This window comes from Cololabis saira, chromosome 3 (assembly GCF_033807715.1).
Source record: "Cololabis saira isolate AMF1-May2022 chromosome 3, fColSai1.1, whole genome shotgun sequence".
Lineage (NCBI taxonomy): Eukaryota > Metazoa > Chordata > Actinopteri > Beloniformes > Belonidae > Cololabis > Cololabis saira.
The window spans coordinates 43,343,883-43,367,464 of NC_084589.1; the positions used below are offsets into that span (position 1 = coordinate 43,343,883).

Genomic DNA, 23,582 nt, shown 5'->3' on the forward strand with positions numbered 1-23,582 from the left:
AAATGTGTGAAACTGGGTTTTGCAGCGTTTGTTAGAGCAGACTTAAGAGAAAATGATTTTAATTGTGTTTTTTTTTCTTCTTTTTTCTAACCACGTTCACAGAGAAGGCTTTGAGCACTTCTTTGACCGCCTGCATCAGCACAACGTGCCCGTCTTTATTTTCTCCGCTGGCCTGGGAGATATCCTGGAGGAAATCATCCATCAGGCCGGAGTTTACCACCCCAACGTAAAAGTCGTCTCAAACTTCATGGACTTCGATGAAAATGCAAGTCCTGCATAAGAGACGGACTCTTCTGGTCCTGTGTGCATCATTTACTGCTCATCCAGGTGACTGAAAAACGGAGTAGCTGATCTCGGGTCTTGTTTTGTCTTGCAGGGTGTCCTGAGGGGATTCAAAGGTGAGCTGATCCACGTGTACAACAAACATGACGGTGCTCTGAGAAACACAGAGTACTTCAAGCAGCTGAAGGAAAACTGCAACATCATCCTGCTGGGAGACTCGTTGGGAGACCTCAGCATGGCCGACGGCGTCCCCAACGTGGAGAACATCCTGAAGATCGGATTCCTCAACGACAAGGTCAGTCATCGTCCTGGTCCACGGCTGGTATATGGTAGGGGTGTAACGATACACTAATCTCACGATACGGTACGATACACGATATTGAGGTCACGATAACGATACGATATTATAGCAGTATTTTTTTAACAACCTTGAATGAGGAACATATGACTGGAAAAAATTGTCTTTTATTTGAAAGACACAAAATTCAAAACAATACTGTACGTTTGCCCTATTGTTACAGTTTGTATCAGGTTTGTCAGGTTTGCATTATGCATCTTCAGTTTCATACAAGTACAAATATTTTGCCACAAACTGAATAGTTTCTCTCATGTATGATTTGACTTTTTTCTTTTCCAAAAATGTAACAACTAAAATTAAATAAATAAATAAAAGTAAATAAATGCATACAATTTTACATCATAAAAAAGTGTAAGAGGAGATTTATTTTTGTTAAGAAGGTTATTTTGGTCATTCAGGGTTCATTATTTTATAAATGTGGTCGGATGCGCGTTACTAGTCAACACAATAGATTAATATTAATAACCCGATATCACGATACACTTTGTCACCTCCACGACACGTATCGTGACGTTTTTGTATCGCGAAATTTCGTGGCACGATATATTGTTACACCCCTAGTATATGGGTAGACTCAGTTTACGAAGCTGTGTTTTGCATGTGGTTACAAGCATGTGGTTATAACAAGGTTATAAATGAAGGCGTTATTTAAGCTGATCTGAGGCTTTCTGGGAGTTTGTTCCAGACATGTGGAGCATAGAAGTTGAACGCAGCTTCTCCATATCTGGTTCTGACTCTAGGAACTGATAAAAAGAAACAGCATCCCAATGACCTGAGGGGTCTGGACGGTTCATACTGGGTCAAGAGGCCACCGATGTATTTTCAATCTGTCAAAATTTTCTCCACAATTGCCTTTTTTTTTTGTCTAAATTATCAGTGTGTCTATTTAACCATCTTCAAATCCTATTAAACAGAGAGAAATGTAACAAAACCGCAGCAGCAAGATTCTGCCACTTTCAGTTCCAGATTATTCTTTGATGAAGCTCATAGTTTCACACAGCAGCTGCTCTTATTACCTCTTTCTACCAAACAGTGCCTTGCTGTGATCCTTTACCCCTTCATCTCATTAGTAACCATAGCAACCAGCCGGCCCTCCTTTCTCAGTGAATGTACCCACATAGGTCCGATGTAACGTCTGCTGTGGAGTTATCTCTGATCAGAGTTTATAAAGCTGAACAATTAATGGAGACTAATGGCAATTAATGGCAATTTCAGCATTTGAGCTCCCCAGTCACTAAGGCCGCGTTCAGACTGCAGGCAAATCTGATTCATATCCGATTTTCAGGGCTGACTGTCCACACTGTTTTTAGCAAGTGTCCAAATCGCATCTGGCTCTGTTCAGACTGGGCCACATCATTGACTCATCTGACGGGTTGCCGTAGCAACGACATCGGAGCGGAGGTGTCACCCAGCGCGTGTATTGTGTGACGTCATGTAATTGCGACAACAAAAACAATAACAAGATGGAGCCAGCTCACATCCGACTGCTCCATACCTGTAACGTAGCTCCACAACTCGAAATGGGCGGGTGGTTTGGCGCATGGGTCTGGTCTGGCGTCGCGTAGAGTGACGTCACGAACAGTCAAAACCGATCTGAGTGTTTGGAGCTGTTCAGACTGAGACGCATCTGCCCAAATGTGATATGAAACTACCTCCCGGAGGTGGTTTCGACCTGGTTTGCAAAAATCGGATCTCATGCGGTTTGAGACTGTTCAGACTTCAAAAGTCCAGTTTCAATCTGGATGGGCTAAAAATCGGATATTGGCTGGCAGTCTGAACACGGCCTTAAACAGCTGATCAGGACAGACTTGTAAGTTAAAGTGGAAAAAAAAAAATCAACAAAAAAAACACTGTTTTGAAGAAGTTACCGCTGTCTTTTTAAAACAGTTTGGAATAACGTGATCCTTCCACGCGCTACGTCTGGCCGGAGAAACCCCACCCTCTGGTGAAAAGATGCGGCCTGCTCACTCCTCAGGTTAAGGAGGAGACCTGAGCTCAGTGCAGGGCCCTCCCGGGGTTGGTAGAGGATGGCAATGCACAGGACTGTTACTTAGGTAGGAGCACGGGGTGGTAAAAATGGGAAAAAAACCGGGATAAAAATATAAAAAAAAATAAATAAAAAAAAAAAAATAACTAGGTATGTCCCGGAACTTTTTTGGGCCGATACCGATGTTTTGAAAATGCCGTGATCGGGCCCGATCGATCGGGGACAACACTAGTCATCACACATTACTGCACCTTTTCTTTGAGATCTTTTTGACCTAGACTTTTATTTTTTTTTAAGTGTGTTTGTATCTTTGAAATGTTTGTTTTCCTTGATTCTCCTTCTCATTCGTCCCAGTCTGGGATCAGTAAAATATATCTGATTCTGATTCTTTAATTAAATCTCGACCTCCACACTCCTTATTTGAAATAAGATTTTGAAACATATTTTAAATTGACTTTTACATGATTGACTGATTGCTATCTGCTGAGAGTCTTGACTTAGATTTTCCCTAACAAATGTCGTTGTGATCTCTGCAGGTGGAGGACAGTCTGGACAAATACCTGGACGCTTATGACATTGTCCTCGTGAGGGACGAGACTCTGGAAGTTCCCAACGCCATTCTTCAGAAGGTCCTATAACTCCACTCCCCAGTTCACCCCTTCCCCACACGTTGTTTTCTCTCCAGCAGCTGAATTTACACCACTCCACTCTCCTCGGAGCTGACGAGCATTTGCTCAGATTCTCTGCCCCAAATCCCACCTGCACCACACTGTCTTTTGGCCTTTTTAAAGACATTTTACATCTCCTGAATGAACTTTTTTTTTTAAAGTTCTCACAGCAGCAGCAAACTATCTGGTGCGTTTTTATCAGTTGGAATTGTTTCTTACGTTTCCTCTCTGAAGTCATTTTGTGATACACCAATAGAGAGATAAATAACAAAAGAAAACTCTTTATAATTTGCACATTGTTCTAATTTTTTTATCCCTAAATAAAATTCTTTTTGATATTGTAATATTTGTACACGATAAACCTGGTGCCCAAAGAAGGACTCTGCTTTAGTTTTATGCCTGTCACCTCTGTTACTTAGACTGTGTGACTGGTCTGTTGCATGTTCACCTGCTCAGTGTTTCAACATGTTGTAAGGTTTGGCTCAAATTCTCCTAAACAGGGTAGTATGACGATATGCAGTGTATAAAGAGAAAAATGTGCTTCCTAGAAAATAAATTTGAGTGGCAGCATCAGCAAAATGATAACCAACAGTGTTATTTGAATTATTCTGTTTAGATATAAGCTTCAGGGTGTCAATGTGAAACTCTATGGGAAAATCAGTTTCCCCATCTCTGAGTTTATGTGGCTGCTGCTTTGATTTGTGGCTGTAGGAACAATCCTCTGCATAAAAGAAGCCATGTTTACATAAACCTCGTTTTTATCACATCCCCAATATGTTGATTTGATACCATATCGACTCTCAAAAGAAGAAAAATATCTCTTTATTCTACATGAAACATTCATGGAAAACACCACTCATCATTCCCACTCTGGCACTGAAGCTTAGAAACTTCATTTCAGGTTGACCTCTAGCGGTCATTAAAGGAACTACAGCAGTAATAAACCTAACGGGAGACGTCCAGTTTCTCATTAAGATGGAAATCTGTGTGAAGTGTTTCACTGTTGTAGAAGAAGGAGGGATACACTGCTGTGTGTGTGTGGCTCAGTAAAACCCAGTTTAAGATCTCTTGAAAGTCTGTTAGATTTTTTTTTATTTCTTTTTTATTCTGTGGGTAAAATTGAGCACTACCTCTGCAATATTGTCTTTTCAGGAGCTTTAAAAGCTAAAATGTAAGTCTTTGTCTCAACATATTGTGTTAAAACTTTCCCTTGAATTTGTATGTATTTTAAATGTGCTGCTATCACCTGCATGTTGCCTTTTACTTCTAATGTAATGTCAAAGAAATGGGAGATTGAAAATATATGTATCAGTAAAATGGGGAACTATATTATTCTGTATATGTGGGGAAATGTATATGGAAATGTATATTGTTTTTCCTGCATTGGAGATGTTTTATCTCAAGTTTTAACTTGTGTTTTATTTTTGTAAGCAAATGGCTTCATTTGTTGGTGTGACTACAACATGCAATAAAAACAAATAAAGAAATAAAATGAAAACATTTGAGAGGCCATGAATGGATCACAGACTGGACATTGTTTTTTTTTTTTTGTTTTGTTTTTAATACAGTGATACAAGTGTTGGTAGTTTAGTGGTTACAGAAGTGAGCTTTGGTCTGGACCAGGTTCAAGCCAACTACCAACTCAGAGGGTCAGCTGCAGGCTGAGATGGACATTTTTACAGAGTGGTGCAGGCAGAACTGTCTGGACCTCAACACCACTAAAACTAAGGAACTGGTTGTTGACTTTCGGAGAGGTCCATCCAACATCCCCACTATCTCTGTCAACAATCAGCCTATAGAGAGGGTTAACTCATATAGGTATTTGGGGACAGTAATCGACCACAAGCTCAACTTCCAACCTAACACTGAATCCATTTTTTCAAAGTGCCAGCAACGCCTCTTTTTTCTTAGGAAACTCCGTAAACTTCAAGTCCACCAATCAGTTCTGACAGCATTTTATAAGTGTTTTATTGAATCAGTTTTAACCTTCAACATAACAGCTTGGTTCGGATCCTTATCTAATATTCACCGTAATCCATTAAATAAAATTATTACATTGAGCAGCAAAATAATTGGACAGAAGAAGGAATCACTGATGGGCATCTATAACAGAAGGATTAAACGAAAGGGACAACAAATAGCCTCAGACATCACACACTCACTCTATAGTCAGTATAAGCTCCTCCCTTCAGGTCACAGATACAGATCACTACAATTCAGGACAAACAGAGCCATGTCAAGCTTTGTGCCCTCATCAATCAGACTCAAACAGCTGATCTTACCTATTCATTTTTGTACCCGCTTTTATACATATTTTTAAAAAATCATTGTATTTATCACGCACTTAACGGGGGACTTATATTTGTTATCTCTCTCTCTCGTATTTTATCTATGCTATGGTTTTACAGCATCTAAGTCCAGCAGTATTTGTGATTGCCCAATGTATGTTGCTTTATATTGATTGTTTGGTTTGTTTCTGTACTGTCCTGTTGCATATGTTATCTGTACACACACTGATGCTGATGCTTTTCCATCCTTCACAAATGAAGTTCCTAACGGATAAATAAAGTTATTTATTATTATTATTATTATTAAGCCCCCAGTATGGAAATCCAGATGAACCACTTTGGGCCCCTGAGCAAGGCCCTTAACCCGGAATAATGGCAGCCCACTGCTCCTAATCTAACTAGTGATGGGTTAAAACCAGAGGACACATTTCGGTGTGTGTTTCTATTTATACTGACAAATAAAGATTATTAGGGCCCGAGCACTGACAGTGCGAAGGCTCTATTGTATCTGTAGGAATTGTTTTTCTTCCGATGAAATGAGGGCCTTTTTGCCCCCCTAAACGTGCCCCAAAAGTCACCAAATTTTGCACGCAAGCCAGGCCTGGCAACAAATTAGATATTTAATGGTTTGCATTAATGGGCGAGGCCTAATGGCTCAACAGCGCCCCCTAGAAAACTTTGTGCCTCAAGCCCCACAATACGGTTTGACGTACATGCACGAAAATCAGTACACACCTGTATCATGTCGCAACTTAAAGAGAAGTCTGTTGGCGCCATGGCCGAAACTGAACAGGAAGTCGGCCATTTTCAATTAATCATGTAATTTTGGCGCAATTTATGCCATTCGTTCGGCCGTTAATGCGGCCCGAACCGTAACGTGCACCCAGGTGTGTTATACATCAAAATGTTCGTCTAAATCCTGCGACGATGCGCATTACTTTTCTCAGTGAAAAGCGTTACCGTGGCGACGATAGACGCCAAAAAGCGCGCCCCCCTTCATCTGATTGGTCCATATTTGATAGTTCCTACTTTCTGCCATAACTTTTGAATGGTTTGACATAAAGACTCATGGGTGGTGTCATCGGACTTCGTTTTGAGTCCTTGACCTTTATCGGTGGAAATTGCACGTGTAATGGCCCGTTCGTCGCTGCTTGCAGCTTTAATTATTATTTTTATTATTAGAAGAACGCATCCTTTTTCAAATCCCAGGTTTTGATCAGTTTAAGTCTTTTTGATGCACAGAGTGAAACGGAGGAGAAGGTTGGTTTGAATCATATAACTTTGTACAGCAATTTTTTTATGATAATCTAGAAATAGAATCCCATGGTTTCGCACATTTGTAAAGGTCAGATCTGATATGTGAAATATCTCCTGGTGCATGGAAAGATGCCTGTTTCAAGGTTGCATTGTGTGAACAAACAACCTGCAGGTTTTTATGGGCTGTGGGACTTACTGTTAGTTACAAAAGACTTAAAATGACCACAGAATTACGTTTTTCTGGTTATAGAAAAGACCTGGGAACGGGCAGGTAACATCTCTGCAGACCCCTCACACCCTAGTCACAGTCTGTTTGAACTCCTCCCCTCTGGACGGCGCTACAGAGCACTGTACGCCAAAACCTCCAGAGACAGAGAGTTTCTTCCCCCAAGCTGTTGCTCTGATGAATCCATAACGATGTTTTCCTCATACTGCTTTTTAAAAAAATTCTATATATATCTTCTATGTTAATAAGAGCTGTCATTTGTCTATTTACTGTACAGTGAGCAAATTCCCTGTCTTGTTTGACCTGACTTGGCCAATAAAACTGATTCTGATTCTGATTAACATGGACTACGTACCAAGAAGCCTCATGAACAACTACTTTCTTTTGACTCAAATATACATTTTTCTTTCCCCAACGCATCTAATAGAACAATAAAAGGCCGGAAACATGAATGCCATGTGTGTTTAATGTTTGTCTCATGTCCCCTCCCCAAGTTTCCTCTCTTATTTTTTTTATTACATTTTTATGCTGTAACAATGCACCTTTCAATAACCATGTCTACCTCATACTGCTGCACCTTTCACTTTTAAAACAAATTCTATATATGTTAATAAGAACTGTCATTTATCTATTTACTGTACAGTGAGTGAAAATAACCGGAGTCAAATTCCCTGTCTTGTTTGACCTCACTTGCAGTACTTGAGTTGTAAAAAAAAATCAGGGGGGATGGTGGATTTTATCATATGGGGACAGATAATTTGTGTTGAATACAAATAATATAATATATTACAAATAATAGCACTGACCAACACACCTGCAGAAATACTGCAGGAATGACATAGCAGCAGTTAAATGCAGCCTTCTGTAAGCTTTAAATATCCACTGGGCTTACATCAAATACATCAAAACACAACAATAAAAAACACTTTTCTGAACTTATCAATATGACTCTGTTCTTCACAGGATAAGTAACATGGATCACTGCAAAAACTCAAAATCTTAACAAGAATATTTGTCTTATTTCTAGTTAAAATGTCTCATTTTAGTAAAGAAAATCTCATTAAACTTAGAACAAGAGTCACTGGAAAAAACAACAATTTTCACCTGTTTCAAGTAGATTTTCACTTAAAATAAGTAGAAAAATCTGCCAGTGGAACAAGATATTTTTGCTTGTAGGGCCTAATGAGAAGATAAATCTTGTCCCACTGGCAGATTTTCCAAATTATTTCAAGTGAAAATTTACTTGAAACAGGTGAAAATTGTCAAACAAGTTATTTTCTGGTGTTATTTTTCTGGTGATGACTCTAAATGTTGAAATAGCAGTAAAACCACATTCATTGATGGATGGCAGTTTTACAGGGGGGATGATTTTGACCGTTTTTATTTCAAGAGAGATGCCAAATAAATCTGATTCCGATTCTGATTCTCATCTACAGGAAAAACTCAATTTCCCGTCAGCCACCGCTCCTCTTCTGCGCCTGCGCACAAACGCGGCTTCTCCGTTGAGCGTCAGTGTCATGACAACAGGACGATGGCTCTGAGCAGGAGGTTGAGAAATGTGAGATTTGTGTGAACGAAGAGTAACCTTTCTGCAAAGGTAGGGGCAATTATAAAACAACGCCGACTCCGTTCAGTCAAAAGCGGCACTACTTCTGACATTTCAGCTCGTATCCAGGGAACTTGGCGATTTAGCCAATTAGCCTGAGCTAAGCTAAAGTTAAACCAGGTGACTGTAAGATAATTTACCTGTGGGCTGATTCCAGTGGTAACGGGTTAAAACAGGTCCTGAATGTGTCACTCGTTATTGTTCCAACACGGAGGGGGGCAGGCTTTATCATACCCCTTTTTGTGGATTAAAATAAGCATCAAGTGTGTGGTTATTTGTTTATATTGAAGTTCCAGTATCCAAAATTGTGGCTTTTGACTTAATGAAGTTCCTGTTAACATATATATGTGTATATATGTCTGACTATCTATCTATCTCTCTATCCTGTGTGTGTATGTATGTATATTTACAGGACTGTCTCAGAAAATTAGAATATTGTGATAAAGTTCTTTATTTTCTGTAATGCAATTAAAAAAACAAAAATGTCATACATTCTGGATTCATTACAAATCAACTGAAATATTGCAAGCCTTTTATTATTTTAATATTGCTGATTATGGCTTACAGTTTAAGATTAAGATTCCCAGAATATTCAATTTTTTTGAGATAGGATATTTGAGTTTTGTTCTTTAACATGAAGTGTTTTTTCGACCAAGTTTGACATAATTTTCTCAAATCTCAGAAGATGAGCTTTGAGAACGTTTCAAATTGAAATCATCACAACACAATGTTAAATATCTTTAAAGTTGTAGATGTAATGTCGAAGACTCAGCAATATTTAATCCCACTATAAATAAAACTACATAAAACAGCCACACTGACTTAGAAATACACAGTTAAATGTACAGGACTGTCTCAGAAAATTAGAATATTGTGACAAATCAACTGAAATATTGCAAGCCTTTTATTATTTTAATATTGCTGATCATGGCTTACACAGTTTAAAAAAACTCAAATATCCTATCTCAAAAAATTAGAATATTCTGGGAATCTTAATCTTAAACTGTAAGCCATAATCAGCAATATTAAAATAATAAAAGGCTTGCAATATTTCAGTTGATTTGTAATGAATCCAGAATGTATGACATTTTTGTTTTTTTTTAATTGCATTACAGAAAATAAAGAACTTTATCACAATATTCTAATTTTCTGAGACAGTCCTGTGTGTGTATATATACGTATGTATGTATAGTGTTAAGCAGCTATAAGGCACTACAAAGCAACTAAATCCCTTTCCGTGACCGATTTCTTAAATAATTTAAAATATCCGGCTGAATTTAAAGTTGAACATCCTCTACGATCCTATGGTGTTAAATGTTGCTGTACCTATATTGTTTCAAAAGATATTGGGTGTCATTTTGAGGTTCTTAGGCTTTATTTTTGTTTCTATACTGGTATACCTTTTATAATAATTGCATACATGTGTTTGATGATTGCAACTCTATTTGCATACCGTGGTTAATTGTTTAGCGTGATGAACTCTTCATTTGTATTGTGTGTGTTGATTAAGGTGATGCTTTGATAAGGACAGCAAAACCAAGCTGAGATGCTGGAATTTTGTGCAAATTCATCCTTTTTTTTTTTTAATAAAATAAGTCAGATCAAATTTAAAAGAGGGACTTACTTTAACACTCACTCAAGCCTACAGTTCAAGTGTGCTGTAGATAGGACTGATCCATTTCTGCCGGGATTAACTGCCTGTTCCACCTGCTCAGCACAAGTAGAAAAGCTGCTTGCCTCCACCCCCCCCCCCCCGTCATTCTCCTTTTCTTTCACACACAATCCTGAAGTCATGTGACTGGGCACCAACTCTCTATTTAGCTACAGTTGGCAGCTTGCTGTACAGTACTGAGTGCCAAGGCTTACTGTTCTTGGCGATAATGTGGCCAGTAGTTCAATGGGTCACCATTGCAAAGGTTCAAGGTCTACCTTTCTAGTGGCAGAGAATTCAACAAATGATCAGCTACAAATGCAGCAACCCTTCGGTTCAATCAAATGCTAGATAGGAGAGGAGCCAAACAGCATTTTTTACCTTTCTTATAGTCAGTACTGGAGTTGAGGGGGGATGAGGGGGGATAGCATCCCCCCTTAAATAAAAACGGTCCCCCTGTAAAACTGCCATCCCCCTTTTCCATCCCTTATGTCATTTAATCAATGAATGTGGTTTTACTGCTATTTCAACATTTAGAGTCATCACCAGAAAAATAACTTATTTGACAATTTTCACCTGTTTCAAGTAAATTTTCACTTGAAGTACCGGTAAGTAGAAAATCCAGTGGGACGAGATTTATCTTCTCATTACAAGCAAAAAAATTTTGTTCCACTGGCAGATTTTTCTACTTATTTCAAGTGAAAATCTACTTGAAACAGGTGAAAATTGTTCTTTTTTTCAGTGATGAGTCTTGTTTTAAGTGTAATGAGATTTTTTTTTTACTAAAATGAGACATTTTAACTAGAAATAGCACAACTATTCTTACTTTGAGTTTTTGCAGTGATCCATTTTACTTATCCTGTGAAGGACAGAATCATATTGATAAGTTCAGAAAAGTGTTTTTTATTGTTGTGTTTTGATGTATTTGATGTAAGCCCAGTGGATATTTAAAGCTTACAGAAGGCTGCATTTAACTGCTGCTATGTCATTCCTGCAGTATTTCTGCAGGTGTTTTGGTCAGTGCTATTATTTGTAATATATTATATTATTTGTAATCGGCACAAATGATCTGTCCCCATATGATAAAATCCACCATCCCCCCTGATTTCTTTTTACAACTCGAGTACTGCTTATAGTAAAATTACAGAACTCAAATGCAGACTCCTCTTGTTACCAACTACAAAATACTCACTTTCCATGAACATGAAGTGAGTCAATTGCTTAGATTGTTAAACTCAAAGCAGCTGCCAACCCTGTTGGCATTGGGAAAGCATTCAAAGCATGAGCTAACTAGCTATTGCAATATTCATCTACAATACAGGATGCTATCATGCCACACAAATTCCTGACTTACCTAAAACACAGTGCTAGTTACCATGGGACTATGTACTTAGGGTTGCCACCTTTAAGAAATAGAAATAAGGGACACCCCGATTTCAGCAGCACAGGCGCCAAAAAAGGGACATCCCCAAAACTTCTATAATACATGGGAATGTATTTATTTTTATATGAAAAAACAAAACGCTTTGATTTAAAGTTTAAAGTGCTTTAATAGCATTGAACTTGCATGACTGTACAGACAGCTAACCTACTAGCAACTTAAATAGCCTCCTATGCTACGTTTGTCCACATCAGCCCAGATGGAGAATATAGCTACAAGTGAAGAATATGGTGTAAAAGTTAATTTATTTCAATAATTCAACTTAAAAGGTGAAACTAGACATGAATATTACATTGTCTCATTACAGGCAAAGCAAGATATGTTAAGCCTTTATTTGTTATAATTTTGATGATTGAATTGTTTATTGATTTCATAATATATTCTATTTTTTTTAGATTTTTTATTTGGGGTTTTCATAAAATGTGAGCCATGATCACCAAAATTATAACAAATAAAGGCTTGAAATATCTCACTTTGCATGTAGTGGGAAATAATACATTTGTTTCACCTTAAGTTGAATTTACTACGAATGAAGTTTTGCAATATATTAAAATTTTCTGACCTTCACCTGTATATTATGACATAAATAAATAAGAACATAATATATGTCTGTATTGGTTCAATACGAAACGCAACTTTTAATTCCCAATTACGGAACAATTACGTATTTCAAGGGACGGGTGGCGACCCTATATGTACTTCTACATTAAAGTTTCCAACATGGTTATTTAGGATGTACTGATTTCCAGACTGTTTGATCTAGGCCTCCCCAGTTTCAACTGGACATTGATTAAGGACTTTCTTACACACTGACAAAAAACTGTAAGGCTTGGTTCTTCTCTCTCCCACCTTCACTCAGCCTTCACCACTCCCTCAAGATTCCCTGCTGACTCTAATACACTGCTCTCTGTAAACTTAAGAATGTACCTTAGTTTACCACACTAACAGATGATAAAGCTGTGGCTGGACTAATTTCAGGAGGATCTGAGATCCTGAAATTGATATATTTGTTTTTGCCCAATGAACCAAATATAGAAGGAAAAAAAAAATACTTATTCATCAATCGTCAAGTGAGGCTGTGTTGAAAAGTTTCATTGTATTAAATTGTTGGATTCTATGGAGGTAAATTTGTGTCTTAATTATTCAATCAAAAAAAAGATTGCTTCAATCAAAAAATATATTTTCAATTAAAAAAAAAAATCACTTCAATCAAAATAAATGATTTCAATCAAAGAAAAAAATAGTTTGAATGCAAAAAAATATTTGAGACTCAAAAAAATGCATTTGAACACTGTTTTTCTTTGATTGGAAATGTTTTCATTGATAGAAGTGACGTTTTTTAGTTTGAAGCAACTTTTTTGATTGAAGTAGTGTTTTTTTGTGTTTGGGCCATATTATGGGTAGGACATTTGTGTCTATCATTTAATCAAAAAATAAATTGCTTCAAAAAGAAAAAAAATATATTTTCAATGAAAAAAAACTTTAAAAAAACAAACTTTTTCAATCAAAGAAAAAAAGTATTTGGATGCAAAAAAATATTTGAGACCCAAAAAATTGCATTTGAACACTTTTATTTTGGATTGAAAATATTTTTTTAATTGAAAATATATTTTTTGATTTAAGCAATCTTTTTTTTGATTGAATCATTAAGACACAAATCTACCTTCATAATTCTAAATCCATCACACTCTCTTGATTTGACAACGTAAAAAGGCCTGACAGCACTTATGCTTCCTCCTGAGATTCAGGAAAAACAAGACTGGAAAGATGCTGGTGGTTTGAAAGCACCCTGCAATACAACATCAGTGTGTGGTATACTGGCTGCTCAGCAGCAGGCAAAAAACTCTCCAGAGAGTGATCAACACAGCAAAAAACAGAATGAGATTCTCCTCTACCTCCTCAGAGGACCTTGTAAACACCTATTTCTCCTGAGCTTTACAGTATAAGACACTTCTCAAACACCCTATTCCCCTCTGGCAAGTGCTTCAGTCAAATCACACAGAATCATGAACGGTTTCTTCCTTATCGCCATTAAGTGCAGAACCTATTCACGTAAAATGTTATGAACTTTCACTCCTTTTATTACACACACACAAACAATTGTGAAATGCTTTGAGTAGCAGATATTATAACATATCACAGTCAGTTTCCAAAATTCTGCTCCAGCTTTTGGGTCTTTTTTTTAATAGATTGGATTCCTATTGTTAATTTTGATGCATTTATTATTTAATTAATTCACAAGAACCTCTCTTTTTTCTGTCTCTCTCCGTTTAGAGGCACCATGTCTCTGTTCAAAGCGCGTGACTGGTGGTCATCAATCCTCGGTGAGGGGGAAGAGTTTGACCAGGGCTGCTTATGTGTCGGAGACGTAGACAACAGTGGCACCGGACATGGTCAGTGCAGAATGACAAACTGATATTTACATAAACCTAGAGTGGTTTTAACTGTGTTAGTTACTGTGTGTATCATGGCTGGGCGATATATCAAGATTTTAATATATATCAATATATTTTCAAACGCGATATGGTACGAGACAATATCGTTTATATCGTTATATCGTTTATAGCTTATTTTGTGACAAATTGACTGTACTGGTACATCAACGCTGACCCCTCGCGCTGGCAAAAAAGTACCTTTGTGTGCTGAAACTTGACAGTGTTGACAGGTTAGTTTTCCTGGCACAAAATCTGTAAAATGTACAGTAGTTGACTTGTAATTATTTGAGATTTGCTCAAAGAGATGCAATATCTGTTTACATGTTTTATTTGAGATTTGCACAAATGTTTTATTTGCACAACTGTCAACCTCAGTGGAAAAGTCTGCCTGTTACTGTCTACATTGTATTAATTGCACAGTGTATTTTAATTTAATTGTTATGCAGAAAAGGGATATTTGTTTTATTTTATTCAAGAAGCATTTTTATTCTATATATGCAGGCAGTTTATTTTTATTTCATTTGTTTTATACATTTTGATATTGTGCAGACCTCTGTTAATAAAGGAACCTGTGTGACATTTGGCACGTGGCTTTGTATTAAAACTGACTGTTTTTTTAAGGGTTTGCCTCAGAAAAAAATGAAGCTAACAGAGATGCTATGCTATAATGCTTTGGGGGAAACCCCAATTATGGCACGGAAAAAATATAGATATATATCGAGTATCGCCATTCAGCTAGAAAATATCGAGATATGACTGTTGGTCCATATCGCCCAGCCTTAGTGTGTATGTTTGCACCTGTCTAATTAGGTAACTTACAAATTTACCAGCCAAAGCAAATAAGACCTTTGTGTTAAACTAATTGACACAATACAGAATTTGGATTGTTAACACCACAAACATTTTTTTTTCTCCGTGAAAAAAAAAGATTCTGCAACATTTTTTAAAAGTGAAGTTAACACATTTCCCTTTTTGGATTAATAAAGTATTTTTAACTCTTTGGCTTTTTTTTTAATGGTTTGGCTCATGACGGTACATAACCTTTTTCTTGTGTGATTAAAAATTTGCAGACAAAATTGTGGTGGGAAGTTACATGGGGATGCTGCGGATTTTCTCCCCACACGCCATTAAGACGAGTGAAGGAGGCCCGGCTGACGCTCAGCTCCTTGAAGTCCAACTTCAAAATGCCATAATTCAGGTCGAAGTGGGCAAGTTTGTGTCGTAAGTATACCGTACAAACCAGGGACCAAGTCTTTCGGATAGATAGCAGGCAAAATCCCTGGAGCACAGATGTAGCTGACGTATTAGAACATGGGCCACATTTATAGAGACTGAGGCCACGTTTACACATACATGTAGCCGGGTATTTACAAAAAACGGATATTTCCCCCTCTACGTTTTGAAAAATACCATAATTTACACGAACCCGCATACATACGCTGTTAAGGGGCTATGAGCAGCCAAACCTACAGGGGGCAGTGCAACGAGAAGATAAAGTCATGCTAGCCAATCAGAATCCTGGAAAAAAACATCAACAAATAACACGAGTAACTTTCAGTTACTTTCAAGACAAACGAGAGTCTTTTGTTTGGAGTGACAGAGAAGTGGAGTTATTTTTAAGTGTGACTTTAGAATATAAAACAGGTAAAGTACAAGAAAATATTGACGGTGGCCAAACAAATTGTAAACACAGGTCGCACACATGACGCTGCACTGCAAAAACTCATAATCTTACCAGGAATATTTGTCTATTAGTCAAAAAAATCTCATTACACTTAAAACAAGAGTCATCACCAGATAAATTAACTTGTTATTTGACCATTTTCACCTGTTTCAAGTAAATTTTCACTTTTTTCCAGTGATGAGTCTTGTTTTAAGTATAATGAGATTTCTTTGACTAAAAGTGAAACATTTTAACTTGAAATAAGACAAATATTCTTGTTAAGATTTGGAGTTTTTGCAGTGTGGTGACGTTTCTGTGGCATAATGTGACATTCTGAAGCCTAAATGTCCGTTTCCCTCGGTTTACAAGTAAACGTGAAGACGGAGTTTTTGCAAATCTCCACTTTGGCCGGAGTTTTTAGAAATTATCGTTTTTGGTGACTTTGAGCTTCGTTTTCGTGTAAACGAACGGCCAAAAGGCATGACAACACCACCGTTTCTGCTACGTGTAAACGGGGCCTAAGTCTTTGCTGCAACAGGCCAGGCTTAAAAGTGAGACTCGAGAAAATGAACTGTACATCAGACATGAGACACGAACTTCACCTCGTTTGAGCAGTTGGTACGATGCAGAATTTATGGTTGGAAAGAGTGCTTTTGGACTATAACAGCACAAAACAAAAATGAAACAGGCATTTCAATGAGATTCCACGTTTTTAATCTCCAGATTGCTGATCTCAGTGCAGATCAGTATTACTGAAATAGTGACTTTTTTTCTTTTTTCAAAGTATGCACAGGCATATCTTTCATATATACACCAAAACACCATGTTTGTTATCCGATCCAACAGAAATGACAAAAAGCATATCATATTGAAGCAAAAACATGCAGTTGGTGTTCACACCGTATAAGTATCACTATTTACTTCTTAACCAAATTAAGAGATTAGTAAGAGCACCACACAATAAATGTAAAGACAACACATCACAAGTGCTTTAGAGGGCTGTACCACCAATCTCCACACAAATGCTACATTTCCTTATTGTGGCTGCACAAGAACCTCCTGGAGAGGAAAGTTTCTGTGAAAAGATGTAGTTTATCTTGAAGACGGCGCTCAACAACATATTGGGAACACAGTCCAATAAAATGAGCTGGTTTGGAAGATGTAGTGACCTGTGGTTTGTTTGCACAACAATTTTCAATGCCTGGTGGGCATTTTGGAAATAATCCCCGAGACTGAAGCATGTTGTAGAAGGCAGATGGTAAAATGTTTTGTGTCAATGCTGACAAGTGTGGTTTTTCAAGGATGAAAGAAAATATCTGCTCCCATGTTGTTTTTTCCCATCACAAAAACAAAAATGGTGGTTAACATTTAGCAAAAGCACTTCTTTTTTTTTTTCTCCATCCAGAAAATGAGCAGAGTCTTTTGCAGTGGTTTTGTGGCGACGTACATAAGTAACGAATCTAAGATCAACATCACTGGAACAGCACCTACTACTCATTCATAACCGGTCTTTAAAACAAAAAAGGGGCAGTTGTAACAGTAATTATTTTCTGAGTATGAGTTAAAATAAGAGTGGATTTCACCCTGCAGCTAAGAACATGGATTCAACCACAGTGGCAGGATGCTTCTGCCCTGCTGGAATGTCTGAGGAGAAAAACCTCTCCAGCTGCTGGTCTGCAGCTCTGGGCCTATTGTTGGAGACAAACTTGCAGCTTCTTTTCACATATTCTTGGCAGATTTTTTTCTTCTTTTCAGCCTATCTTAGATAATTTTTTGTTTTAATTTAACCTTTAACCAGGTAGTAGCCCATTGAGATCAAAGATCTCTTTCACAAGGGTGACCTGGCCAGAAAAAGGCAGCAGCGCATGTCAAAACAAATAAAATCACAAGGGTAAAAGACAGAATACAAAACAATAACAGAGGAACAAAGTAGCAATAAAATGATAAAAGCACGTCTTATAAAGTGCAGATGCATAGGAGGTCACAGCCAGTTAACAGTAGGTAATCACATCAATCATATAAAGTGCAGATGTTGAGGAAGAGACACTGTCCAATGCTTTCACGCTCTAGGTCCTTCAAGATCGAACCAAAGTCATTGAAGGATATCATGTCCGTCAGTTTATATAATGGTTAATAAAATGCCAAGGTGGAAGTCACAAAAATAAATTGTTTATTTTTTTTAAACTATATATATATATATATATATATATATATATATATATATATATATATATATGTTTATATTTATTTATAGGATCCCCATTAGCTGATATTGCGACATCAGCTATTCTTCCTGGGGTCCCCAATGCAATTTTAAAAGAACATACATAGTCCATACATACACAAATTCATCACACAGAGTCATAATATACACTAACAGTAAACTCTAAAATACATTAGTGGTAAAAAAAAAAAAGGAATCATACAGTCATTACAATACCACGAAGTATAACCAACAAATAAATGTCTGTAATAAATTATAGCATGTGATATATTTGTTACTCATTGAATTTTATGTAAAAAGTATTTTGCTACCTTTTTAAAACTGTATTTTGATGTAATATTTTTGATGTTATAAGGTAATTTGTTCCATCCTGTGATCGCTCTGTATATAACAATGTGTTTTAAAAAGTTTGTTCTTGTCTTAGGTGCCAGTAAATGATCGTAACATGATTGTCTGGTTGGATATTTATTGACGTTTCTAGTGAGCACTATCTGATCTGCGAAATATGGTGGTTTTTTACTATTGATCAAATTCCTCATGAAAGTAAGGAGACTTAATGTTAATCTGTCCAACAGCCGTGATAAATGCTGATGCATTTTTAAGATTTTTTGCATGCAGTGAACAATTTAAAGCAATCCTAGCTGCTTTGTTCTGTGCAATTTGAAGTTTTTTTAATATCTTTGGTGCCTGCAGATGACCAAATAATTTGGCAATAGTCAAGATGGGACAACACTAGAGACTTAATGACTTATATACATGTGTGTGTATATATATATATATATATATATATATACTGTATATAAATATGATTTTTCTTTAATGTTAGAGTTGATAATGAAGACTGCTGTGTAAAAGCATATCTTTTGGCATCTTTTCAGGTGTTCAGAGCTTCTTCACCTGGCTGTTCTCCACCCCAGGAAGCTGTCAGTGTATTCAGTTTCAGGTAACAACAGAATCATTAAAATCCCAAAAAATGCTGCAAATCATCATTCATATTTTGTATAAACGTTCACAAACAAGATCGTGTTTTTTGTTTCTGCCCTGATTTGCATATGCAGGTACTGCAGGGAATGTGGATCATGGAGACCAGTACCAGCTGAAGTTGGTTTATGAGCATAACCTGCAAAGAACAGCCTGCAATATGACACATGGCTCATTTGGAGGAGTCACAGGTAGTCACCCAAATTCCTCCCTTTATGAACAGTTAGCAGTGCCAGTTTCCCTCCATTTGGTTTTATGAAGAACAATTAGAATGTGAATAATTGGAGAGAGTATATTTTCGGAGGGTTTAGTGAGTCTTCATATTTACAATCCACCTGAAAATAGGCTTGGCTTGATGCTTCAGCTTAGAATAAGACTTAAGGCTTTGGTATAGACATTCAGTTGTGATGTACTGGGAACGTGGAGTATATTATGTGTGTTTGCATGAGTGAACATCTGTGCATGTGCCGTGGTAAAAATGGTGATTGGCAGCACCGGAAAAATACATAAAAGTTCTGCTGGAGGAGCAAGGTAGGGAAAAAGAGAGGGTTCATGTAGCTGCTCTCTCCTTAGTCAAATGGGCTGTTGGAAAAACCAAGTAGGGGAAAGCCCTTGAGTAGACAGAGTCCAAGAAAAATACACACATACACACACTGACGCATGCAAGCACACGGACACACGGGGAACCCCCTTTAAAAAAGAGAATATGGCCTTTTCAAATAATGACTGTATTGTCAATGTGTGTGTGTGAAGAGAGCACTTGCCAGACTCTCTGGCCTGGCATGATGAATCCATCATTCAGTCCATGTTTGGAGAATCTTTATGTGTGTGTGTGTGCGTGTACTTGATTAATAGAACAGTTTAGGCCTGTTAAAAGCAGTGCCTCAGCCTGTACTTGAAGCACGTGGATTGCACATACTTCTAACCAATAAGTGTGACTTTGTTTCCACGTGTGTTTTTTTTACTGTGGAGCAGTTTTTCGAGATGTCAAATTAACTTTTACACAAACGTCTGCTCATATGAATGCGATTGCCCATCCAGGTTTACATCCCAGATTTACAGCCCTTTACTTAACCAAACCGCCCTAATGCTAATCTAAACATGATTTTAAACTGAAGCCTAAAACCATATTCAAGCTTCAATGCACACTTTTCTTTAACCACAAAAAAAAATCTGTAAAATCTCCTTACCCCCAAGGTGCAAAACTCAATGATCCTTACAAGGAAATCCATGCGAATACACAAATCACTCATTTTGATAATCATTCATTTCGGTACACACACCCAGAGAAGTTCTCCACCTCATTATTTCCTGCTGTTCATCATTGCTCCACCAGATAGCAGTGCTGGCTGAAGAATTGGCTCAGTGCAGCCAACACGTCTTGAATGAATGGGATTTTGTATTGCTTCTTTAAGGGGAATTCCCTTTTTTCCACCTCCCGGTAGGGAAGTCAAAGTTCAGCTACGGTGTAGAGCGTCTGGAAGTGTTGAACTGCTTGAGGTTCAGTGTTTCAGCGGAAAAACAGCAATCCACATCCATTCTTTAAAAAAAAAAATTTTATTCCCACTTTAGTCTCAATAAGCATTATAGGGTCGATTGTGGCTTATTCCAGCTATCAATGGGCAAAAGGTGGTGTCAGGGGGCTGCCTAGGAACAACTTCTGCATAATGTCCATGATAGATAGATAGCGACTTCATTATTGTTATATATAGAGATGTACAAAAATTAAAGGAGAAATAATAATAATAAGACAATAATCATAATTAAAGCTGCAAGCAGCGATGAACGGGACCTTGAACGTGCAATTTTCACCCATAAAGATCAAGGACTCAAAACTAAGTCCGATGACACCACCCATGACTCTTTATGTCAAACCATTCAAAAGTTATTACAGAAAATAGGAACTATCACATATCGGCCAATCAGAAGAAGGGATGGGGCTAATTTTCACAAATTAAGGTGAAGGAGTCAATACCGAGTCCGATGACACCACCCACGAGTCTTTACGTCAAACCATTCAAAAGTTATGGCAGAAAGTAGGAACTATCAAATATGAACCAATCAGATGAAGGGTGGGTGCGCTTTTTGGCGTCTATCGTCGCCACGGTAACGCTTTTGACTGAGAAAAGTAAAGTGCGTTGTTGCAGGATGGAGACGCACATTTTGATGTATAACACACCTGGGTGCACGTTACGGTTCGGGCGAAGAAGCGGCCGGAGAAATGGCATAAATTGCGCCAAAATTACACGATTAATTCAAAATGGCCGACTTCCTGTTCGGTTTCGGCCATTGCACCAAGAGACTTTTCTTTAAGTTGTGACATGATACAGGTGTGTACCGATTTTCGTGCATGTACGTCAAACCGTATTGTGGGGCTTGAGGCACAAAGTTTTCCGGGGGGCGCTGTTGAGCCATTAGGCCACGCCCATTAATGCAAACCATTAAATATCTAATTTTTCACCAGGCCTGGCTTGCGTGCAAAATTTGGTGACTCGTTTAGGGGGTAAAAAGGCCCTCATTTCGTCGGAAAAATAAAAACGAGAACGAGAACAACTCCTACAGATACAATAGGGCCTTCACACTGTCAGTGCTCGGGCCCTAATAATTCCACACATAGGTTATTACACACCACAGAGATTATTGCATGTTTTTACATTGTTGTTAGACAGACTGACTGACTGACTGCCACCCGTCCTACAGTCCCTCTGTCTTTCTGGTGCCATCCTGCTCTGAGCTTCTTATACAGCTGCCTCATGTTGCTCATCCAGACCAGCTTGTTTTCACAGCCCAATATATTTTTAGGTTTTCACCACCTCCACCTCCACCTCCTCCGTTCCTAAAAGAACTGGTCTACGACGGGTTCTGTCCCTCCCGAAGTCAATGACCAGTTCCTTAGTCTTTAAGGAACTCCTCCTCTTCGTTGTCTCTGATACACCCCATGATGGCCGTGTCATCTGCAAGCTTCTGAATGCTACATGATCCAGTGTTGCAGCAGAGTGGAGAGGACGGGGGACAGCTCAATCCCCGGTTGAGCTTCAGTGCTGCTGACCACAGTGTCGGACGTGATGTCCTTCAGCCCGTCGGTGGTCTGTCGGTGAGGTAGCTGGAAATCCAAGCAACCAGGCAGGGGGTCCACGCACATTTTGGTCACTTTTTCCTGGAGTGCTACAGGCTGGATTGTGTTGAAGGCACTCAAAAAGTCCAGGAAGAGAATGTGAGACTTCCTAGTCCCTGGTCCAGACGTTAGTGGGCTCGGTGTAGGAGGTGGAGGATCCTCCACACCAACCCGATAAACAAACTGTCCAGGGTCCGCAGCGTGCTGTACCTGACGCCTGAGGAGGTCGAGGAAGAGCCGGAAGTTACAAAGTCCAAGTTACAAACTTGGCAGATTTGACAAACTTGGGTTTTTCCTACACTTAATTTTTGTGCTTCTGTCTTCCACATTTCATAAAAATAAAATAAGTCACTATATCTTGTCATAGTTGCTTGAATCTTTTCTACTTGTATGCCTGAAATAGTTTATCTTGAAAAGCAGAAATGAAAGAAAATGTAATGCACAAAAATGCCCTGATGTGTACATAAAGACTCAAATATAGTTTCTTTTAACTTTTGCTTTTCTGGTTGATAGTTTTTTGGAAGGCATAATTTGCAATTTATTAGATGGGATACTGTGGAAAGCGATAGAATACATCACTAGTGTGGTTGGCCCTGTGATTAAATAACATATAGGGCCAATATGAGTTTTATTTTTTCTCTTCTTGAGCTATTTTTGTTTCATTGAAGGCTCAGTTCTCTGTTGGCAGTTCAAGTTCAACATCAAAATTACAGTAATAAAAATCCTTGCTCCATTGAAAACGGCAGATGTGTATGTTGTGATGCAGTGTGTTTCGGGGTCAGAGGAGTTTTACATAGTTTACAAGAAAATGTGACGACCTCGTGGCTGTGCATGTACACACTCACTGTGATGAATACACACAGACGTAAACACACACTGGAGCGTGCTTTCTTTGCTGGATTACTGGAGATGTAGAAATGTTCACGGCTTTACAGTCGGAGCAGCTGAGTGTCTGAAAATGTAAGTTGTGTGACAGGACTAGGTATGGACTAAAAAATGTATCACAATAATTTCTGGCATTTATCTCGATAACGATAAAAATGACGATAAAAAAAATACCAATTCAACTCCACCTTTTTAACTATGAATCTATCTAGCTCTCAGATCCGCCATGTTTGTTACACAAAAACGTAATCAACGGGAATTTATCTTTCTTTCTTTCTTTCTTTCTTTCTTTCTTTCTTTCTTTCTTTCTTTCTTTCTTTCTTTCTTTCTTTCTTTCTTTCTTTCTTTCTTTCTTTCTTTCTTTCTTTCTTTCTTTCTTTCTTTCTTTCTTTCTTTCTTTCTTTCTTCCTTCTTTTTTCCCTTTCCTCCTGCTCTTTCCTTCCTTCTTCCCTTCCTCTTTTCTCCCTTCCTTTCCTTCCTTCCTTCCATCCTTCCTTCCTTTCTTCCTTATTTTT

The 23,582-nt window shown here is 38.0% G+C and overlaps 2 protein-coding genes across 3 annotated transcripts in view; both read left to right on the forward strand.

Moving 5' to 3' along the window:
- Positions 1 to 4,811, forward strand: part of nt5c3a (5'-nucleotidase, cytosolic IIIA) — a 28,609-nt gene extending 23,798 nt beyond the window's left edge. For both annotated transcript variants that reach the window (XM_061717577.1, XM_061717578.1), the window contains 3 exons: positions 103 to 265; positions 377 to 577; positions 3,164 to 4,811. In XM_061717577.1, the coding sequence (XP_061573561.1) occupies positions 103 to 265; positions 377 to 577; positions 3,164 to 3,265 (466 nt within the window). In that variant the 3' untranslated portion in view covers positions 3,266 to 4,811. The remainder of the gene's footprint in view (positions 1 to 102; positions 266 to 376; positions 578 to 3,163) is intronic.
- A 3,750-nt stretch (positions 4,812 to 8,561) lies between these two features.
- Positions 8,562 to 23,582, forward strand: part of bbs9 (Bardet-Biedl syndrome 9) — a 208,704-nt gene continuing 193,683 nt past the window's right edge. Inside the window, exons 1-5 of the mRNA XM_061717987.1 lie at positions 8,562 to 8,663; positions 14,039 to 14,157; positions 15,270 to 15,420; positions 18,965 to 19,029; positions 19,145 to 19,258. Coding sequence (XP_061573971.1) covers positions 14,046 to 14,157; positions 15,270 to 15,420; positions 18,965 to 19,029; positions 19,145 to 19,258 — 442 coding nt within the window. The 5' untranslated portion in view covers positions 8,562 to 8,663; positions 14,039 to 14,045. The remainder of the gene's footprint in view (positions 8,664 to 14,038; positions 14,158 to 15,269; positions 15,421 to 18,964; positions 19,030 to 19,144; positions 19,259 to 23,582) is intronic.